The sequence below is a fragment of the Fusarium vanettenii genome (assembly GCF_000151355.1).
Source record: "Fusarium vanettenii 77-13-4 unplaced genomic scaffold NECHAsca_73_unmapped, whole genome shotgun sequence".
Taxonomy (NCBI): domain Eukaryota; kingdom Fungi; phylum Ascomycota; class Sordariomycetes; order Hypocreales; family Nectriaceae; genus Fusarium; species Fusarium vanettenii.
The window spans coordinates 84,964-93,437 of NW_003315816.1; the positions used below are offsets into that span (position 1 = coordinate 84,964).

Consider the following 8,474-nt stretch of genomic DNA (forward strand, 5'->3'; position numbering starts at 1 on the left):
TACTTGACGCAGGTATCTCAGCCACCACAATGGATATTTGCAAGGACGTGTTCTAGAACACGTTCCCGACTGGCCAGAAGTGGAAGGATTACCTTGCAGTAAATACATCTTTGTATGATAGAGAGACACAGTTGCAATGGTTGTGCAGATGGATGAATGGTATGTCATTCGTTAAAACAAGCGAGGGTCACATGGGTTTGAGCGTGTCTTGGGCAAGACCCGCTAACTGCAAGAAGAGTTGATCCTTGTCGGGCTAATTATTGGTTAGGAAACCTTGTCCTCGTGCTCCTAGGTTGCGAGTTTCCGGTGCTCTTGCGTCATGTACCAAACTCTGCGGATGAGGTTTTAGTCGTCGAGGACTGCTTCATTTATGGAAGTATGTTCGATGAAGCTCTTTTGGGCCCTCATCTAGCGCACAGCCGAATTGAAGTCGCCACTACCCCTACTTGACTCTAAACGCACGCTTTCGTGGATGAACGTTCCCCCGGCACTACGAAGAGCTCCATTCTGTGACACCAGGCTTGGTCCGACCCCTGAAGAATGGGAGACTATTCCCACCACTGCGTCAACATGAGATGACTTTATTTTGCGCGCGGGATTGAGAAACGAAATCATAGGATAGGAAATTGATTCAGATCTTAGCATGCTTCTAGGCACTTGAGAGGTAAGAGGAGTAGCACTCAATGTTTTTAGTCTTAAGTAATTATTGCTTGTTATTATGTCAATATTTTAGTTGTATTTGTTATACCCTTGTTGTGCTTGTTTTACATAGCGAGACTTTGACTCTTATTCGTGGTGCCTTGCGGGTCGATTTAATCTAGCCAACTACATCGGCCCAGCGATGTTACTGAAGCAAGTTGCGTTTCATTTATCTAGTTTTAAACATCGTGGACTTAGTTGGTGGCCTCTAACCTCTGCCGACTATTCTGCGCTAAGGAAAACACGTCTTGGCTTCCTAATCTTCATGCCTTTAGTACTTGAGTTATGCTTAACTTATGGAAAGCCCTTCTCGACATCTTACAACACATCCCGGTGGCCGGTTACAACAACAGCATGTGCATATACTTCATCAATGGTGACCATTGCTATGTTAGGAGTAAGCAATAGAGAGAAAGATCAAATATTCCAAACCACAAGTAGCTGACCACTGTGCATTTATTAGCTACTTGGCTGAAAGCTGAGAACTGGCAGCCTTGTATGACATTTACAACCACTTGTAGCTCTCAACGAGGCCACAGCCATCCAACTCGAAAGTGCACATGTCCGCGTTTCGACCTGTTTGTAGCTTTGAAAAGGACAAAACATAATTATGCGTTGGTATCCAGAGCCAAGAGACCCATCTTGGTTCCATGCCCACAAAGAGGTGACGGAGTCGGAAAATATATCTAGAGTCCGTAAGGAATGATCCGCCTACAACCAGTCACTCACGAGCAAATTTCAGATATTCAACTATCTCTCAAGACTTGGCGTAAAGACCAGCAATGCCTGGGAACTAAAACGTTGGATACGCATAGAAAAGTTTGCTTCTGATCATAATTTCTACCCCAAGATGTAGAGACACTATATGAGCAAACATATCTCTGTCATGGGTGAATGGGCAGCATGTTAGAAACTACTCTTACCATCGCATAATACCGAGCTCTTCTTTTATGAACCTTATCGCCAGCATTGACTATGCTTCACAGGTAAGGTAAGAGAATAGTTACATTCTACCCCGGTTCTCCACTTAGAGTAGACGTGGCTTGGAGTGATTCTTATCGATACCTCGTGAGTTCAGAACAGCTGATCAAACCATCCTGGGGTGCTGTAAGGTGGCTTTTGGCCTTTAACAATGATGGAATGATATTCCGCTGGAGTTCTCGTTCTCACCTCTTGAGTAGGTGAAGAAACCTCAATTTACGTAGTTGTGGCGTCGTGGTTGCGCGACGTAGCAACATGTCTTGGCCCCTGTGTTTCCCCAGCTGTCGACTTCTGGACATTGGGGTTTGGGGCCCGGTTTTGTCTAGTAGGGTGATCTCTCAGCACTAGGCTGCGGGGAGCCTTGAAGCACCTACAAAGGGCTGTAAAATGGTCGAGGGTGATGCCAGCACGGGTGTCGATGTCACTCTGTCCTTATGTTCTTGTCCGCCTGAACTTGGACGACGAGGAAGTTCTTTCAAATTCGTCATCCACATGAGGCAGCCACTAGACAACTATCGAGCTACCTCCTTGTATGGATACATCTTATTGTACTCAGGGGCTTAGACATGACGATTGTAGTTCAGCTGTCCAAGCTATCCATCGTTAGCCTTCATAGCAACTAGAACGGAGCTCAACTAATCAGTAGTTGTGAGGGCTCAAATACCCTCGATAATCATCCTTGTCCATTTTGTGCAACTACATACAATTTAATGTGAGCATCAACGCTCAAATAATAGGGATGTTTATTAATAACAAGGTTTCTAGAGGGCCTCCGTCGCCACCTCGAGTATGTAGGCGCAGATCTGGCGCGAATATCGCCATTTTAGATTTACATATGCCAGCCATCGCATATGAGAGGTGGCTAGAAGTGCATAACGCAAGTCTTGAAGTAAGTCAGGCACGACGTCTCAAAGTCCAAGATACGCTCATTCCCGGTTGTAATCCCTATTAAAGCCATATTTTTGTTTAAACCAAAGTTAATGTCCGCAACCCGGCAAGGAGTGTCAGGGCCTTCTTTGTCGCTTCAAACTTGCCTACCGGACTCGCTACGAAGGACTCTCGAGGGCGAGGAACGGGAGGGGAGTCAAGATAGAGAGTCACAACCACCTAAAGGAAATAGCGAGCCACACGAGATGAATGGACTCAAGGTTAGGTCTTAATGCCATCATGTGTTTATGAGTGTGATATTCAACGCCACTGTGTTAGTATTGGGATACGATGCTATGGTGTGTTGATTTTGTGTTTTGTGATATTATTGAAGCCTGGCCCTTGATGGGATAACTAAACCAGGAGCTCTTATGTTCATTGATCTTCTGCAAGATCAAGATGTCATTGAAAAGGAAGAATGAGACTCTACTCACCTACCGGCCCTCAATCTGTAGAGCACACAACAAACTGGTCAGCCCATAGTCTTCAGATCGGAAAAAGCCTGAGGAATGTTGAAAACCGACATCACTCTGTCGCACTTGGATGAAGTGGGCCACTACATAGATACTCATGAAAGGGCTCTCATTCAGCATCTGCTGTCTTGGCCATCAATGCCAACGTCGTGTTGAAAGTCCACTCATATTATAAAAGCCAAAAAAAGCTCCCTGTGCATCATTGCTTTCTACCTACATTTAAGCCCGTCGTTGTAGATAGGAATCAGGCATCTTCCTCCATCGCATTGACAAAATCGTGTTCTTCACGGCTGGAATCGAAAGAGCCTGGTGTTCCATCAAGTATGTGTAAATTAGTATCTCAGTGTTCGAAATGTGCAGCAAGTAGTCTATAAGCACAATGGCCGCTGCCTCAGGCACGCTCTTGAATCCGTGAAGATCGGCTCGTAGCCCTCCAGAGGCACATGAGGCTGAGTGTTTTTGGCCAACTTAGAGACGACAGTTATCTGTTACTTGGAGCCATATTGATCCCCCTCGCAGCTTGGCCCTAGGCCTGGTAATTCCCTATAACCACGTGTCGCCCAGGTGAGGAACGAGCATCCGACAATAACCCAAGGGAAAAACAATCAGTCCAGTGATGCGCAGGCCATTGAATTTTAGCCTATACAACAGGCTAAATGGCTACTCATGACTTGAAAGATAAATGACTAATGATTACATCCATTACACTAAGGAGCGGTGGCTGGCTGGTCGTATAGCCTAGTCCTGCCGATGAGTCACAGGCCGGGTTTATTTTTATCAAGATGCATTCATAAGTCCGCAGCAATCGCACTTCCTACATGAACACAATCGTCAAGACTCTCCTCGCAAGTAATTGGCAGGTCTATTAGAGATGCAGAGACTATTATCATCGCAAGAGACGCAGCCTAAAGCCTCTCCGACAACGATAAGGACCGCCTATATCCGCACGATACTGGACAGCGAAGTAAAGTACTATGAGCACGACTGGAGCAACTTGACGACCTGGCTTTGGTTCTGGGTTGGTCAAGAGGTCCCGAAGGATCCCTTTCAGAACGATGATCGCGGGCAAAGTCAATCTCCTCCAGACATTCATCACCATTACATTTTACTGCACCGCAATGCCGCAGATGCCTTCGTGTTGGAATGGCTACTGAGAAACTCTGAGCCAGAGGGCTGGAGGCTTGCCCGGGACAATTTTACGGTCTACCTATCGCGGAGACAAATGAATGAGCCGGCAAACAAGCTATTACTTCATCACCTTGGAAGTATGAGGGTTGCAGTAGAGGTTATCTAGTTGCCACAATCCACCGAATACGCCTCAGGTGACATCTGCGACACTGCCATGTTTTCTAAGAGCGATTACGTTCTCGAGACATCCCTTGTGCGAGGCGCAGGCTGCGCAACGACATTTGACACACTTTTCCGGAACTCAATGCGCCATGGTTGCCCTCAGCAGTACCGAACTGAGGAGAAGAGTAGCGCCTATTACGCAAATAGGCTAAAAGGCAGGATGGGTCATACACAGCGATATTGCGGATATCCCCATGGTAAAAGTGAGGCGTGGAAGCAAGAGCACGAGAAGGAATGGAAGAGCTATAAGTGTCCATCATGCGGAAAGCGATGTAAGCGAAGCAAGGGATGCAAATCAACGGGGGAGTTTTGGACAAAGGATGAGGGCACCTGGGTTGATATAGCTGTGGCATCTGCTGCGAGGCCACCAGAGTTCGAGAAAGAGTGGAGAGCACTGAGCGTTGAAGATGTCATTAACAATCACGGCCTGGACGCAACAGTGGCAGAGAGGTTAAAGCATTGGAAATGGAGGTCCATAGATACCTTCTCAGGGGATAAATAAGAGCACTAGGGAAAATACCAATAGCTACCTATTATCTAAGGCTAGTAAATATAATTTTAAGATGTAAGGTTTATATCTAGTTTATAATAACCTTTTATATAATAACTTAATAAAAGCCTTAATTTTAAATTATATTTATTTTTTAATTTTAATAAAAATAAAATAAAGATTATTTTATTTATAAATTATAATATAAAAAGGTTAAAATATTATATATTATAATAATAAAATTATTTAAAAAGAATTATAATTTAATATATTGTAATTAATAATTATATAATTAATTTCTTTTTTTAAATATTATATATATTTTATTACCTTTATAATATAATAGTTTTTATATCTTAGTTATAATTACCCTTATTTATAAAAGAGGCTATTAATTTAAGCTTAGCTAAAAACTTTTTATTTTATTTTATATAACTTTATAAAAAGTTCTATAAGCTAGGGACTAAACTTATTACTTATATATTAATTAAGGCCCTTAGCTATTATATTATTAATTATTAATATTTTTATTTTAATTATTATTAAAGTTATTAATTATTATTATAAGAGATTACTTAGCTAATGAACTTACTTAATAGCTAATTAACCTAATACCTAGCTATAATTTTACTAAGAAAATATATATAATAATAACCTAGCCCTAGTATATCACAACCATAACATATGCCAGGCAGGAAAGCATAGTAGAACTACCTAACTAAGCTAGGGACCAAGGGGACCAAGCCTCGCTCCTATTAGTCTAGGGACTAATAGTTAGAAATATCAGTCTTACCCTAGACTAATCCTTATAAATATTAATCTAAGTTAGATCCTTAAGTATATAAAATATATTTATTATATTTTCTTATATATTAGCTACCTTAGCTATTAATATAACTTAATTATACTTAATACCTTTAAGTATATTATTAGATATAACTTATATTACCCTTTAAGGCTATATAATATAATCTAATATTAATATAAACTAATATAACTAGTTTATCCCTTAGGAAATATCCTCTTATTATATATTAATAGCTCTTATTTATTAGATTATTTATATTACCTTAAATAATATTAAATATAATAGCTACCTAAGTAAATCTTATTAATAATTATTAATAGGTCCTACTTATTAATTACCTGCCTATACCTATTATACTTACCTTAGCTAATACTAAGGATAAGGATATAAATAATATAAATAGCTTAGACGACGAGGAAACTAAATAGCTCTAAGCCTAGATTATTATTATAAGTACTAAAATAAATAGACTCCGCGACCTTATCGAGAGAATAGGCTAGACTTAGCGCGAATAAAACGCATAATATCTAAATAATACCTAGAGATTTAATAATATTATTATCGCTATTATATAAGGAAAAGATATAAAAGAAATCCTAAAGCTAAACCCCCTAGAGAAATTTAATAGAATTACCTATAAACTACCTATATTCCTTATATAGCTATATATATTTATAACCTATTATCTTATGCTATTTATTATAGTATTTAGTAAGGTTTAATATACTATAAGATAACTTATTAAGTATATTATAGCCTAATTTAAACCTATTATATAGGAATATTATATTAAACTATTTATTAAACTGTCGCCGCGAGCTATAAGCCTCTACTTAAGCTTTAAAGTCTTTAAGGCTATATTTTAATAAGCCTTTAAGATAATTAATAAGAAGGCATAGGCTAAGAGAAAAATTAAAATATTATAATAAACCTATTTCGTATCTAACTATAAAATAAGGTATCTTTAGCTTACCTTAAAGCTTAATTAGGACTAAGAACCCTTAATATCTTTCTTTTTTAATAGACTTAAAAAGAAAGTTTAAGCTAAACTCTATAAAAAAGATTAACCTAATAATCTTATTAATTATATTAATAAGGCTATTAAGATTAATAACTAATAATTCTCTTAGAAGAAATTATAAAACCCTAGGTTTAATAGTAATAAGGCTAATACCCCCTGCTTTAATATTAATTAAGGTAAGAAGTAATAAAGCATATTATATAGTATTAACCCTAGACCTATAGAACTAAGAGCTACCTAATAGACCCCTAAGGATACTAAATATTATTATTACTATAAGAAAGGTTATAAGGCTAATAAATACTAAAAGAAGTAGCGAGATATATAAGAAGGATATTATTAGCCCCGCTAATAATAATAACTCCTAGAGGGGAGGAAATAAGTAAGGTTTATATAAGCTAATAATAACCCTTAAATAGCTATTTAAACTACTAAGACTCTTAGAATAGCCTAAATTAGCTATAATAAGAGAGGCGCCTACCTAAGAGAAATTAATATACTATATATATATAAATATACCTAATAAAAAAATAAGCTAAATATAATATTAGTTATAGAAACTATAGTATAGACCGATTATATAAAGCTACTAAACTAACTAAGATAAAATAAATTTACCTTATAAATAGTTTATAATAGAGACTACTCTTAGAACTTAGTAATAAACTAATTAAAGATCTTAATACTAAAATAATTATAGTAATATAATAAACTAAGTAATACTATAATAACCCTAGTTATAATATTAGAGCTAAAGCCTAATAATAACTTACTATAGCTTAGATCTATAATTAGTATAACTAAAAGAAGGTTAATAACCTATAAAAGGAAGAATATTACCTATAACTTTATAATAAATAAGGTAACTAATATTAAAATATATTAGAGGAATAATATATCTAAATTATATAAGAATATATAAATACTATAGATACCTAGGATATTTATATCTATATATATTACTAAGTAGCGGCTAAAGACCTTAGCTACCTTAAAGTATTATTTAGAGTATAAGATAATATATAAATATACCTAATATATAAGGAATACCTTAGTATCTCTTAGATATTATATTAATATTATTATATAAAGAATATAAGGAGAAAAAATAGGAATAAGATTACTTCTTAATTCTCTTATTATATTAACTAAATAATAAATTATACCTCTAGTATAAGACTAAAGGATATAAGGTTCGCTATTAAAATAAATCTATTAATATTATTACTATATAGTATAGCGAGGAATTATATTATATAATATAAAGATATAAGGAGATTAAAAATACGGTTAGAAAATAATAAGAATAAATCCTTAAAATAACCTAAGAGGACTTAAGACCCTCTATAATAATATAAGTAAAAGAAGATACCTTAGATATAAAGGATATCCCTATCTAAGCCTATTATAAAAAAATTATTATAAACTTATAATAGAAACTATGCTATAATATATAGGATAATAAATATACCTAATCTATATACCTATTATATGCCCTAGTTATATAGGTTCCCTATATAATAGATCTAGCGCTATAATAATTAAATCTAATAGCTATTAATTAAAAAGAATTAACTTAGATTAGATTACTTATATTATGCCTTTTTTATTCTTTATACTTTATAAATTATATAACTTTAATTAAATAGCTATTAGAACTAATTATTTTATTATTACTTTTAGCGATACCTCTATCCCTTATTAGAGCTAAGGGATCTATAATAT

The 8,474-nt window shown here is 36.1% G+C and overlaps 1 protein-coding gene across 1 annotated transcript; it reads left to right on the forward strand.

The window, feature by feature from the left end:
* Nucleotides 1-3,951: 3,951 nt before the first annotated feature.
* On the forward strand, nucleotides 3,952-4,932 carry NECHADRAFT_55774 (uncharacterized protein; the record flags this gene model as incomplete). Its single annotated transcript, XM_003040251.1, is given in 2 exon segments — nucleotides 3,952-4,359; nucleotides 4,375-4,932. The coding sequence occupies 2 exon segments, from the start codon at nucleotides 3,952-3,954 to the stop codon at nucleotides 4,930-4,932; spliced, it is 966 nt and encodes a 321-aa protein (XP_003040297.1).
* Between the last annotated feature and the right edge of the window lie 3,542 nt (nucleotides 4,933-8,474).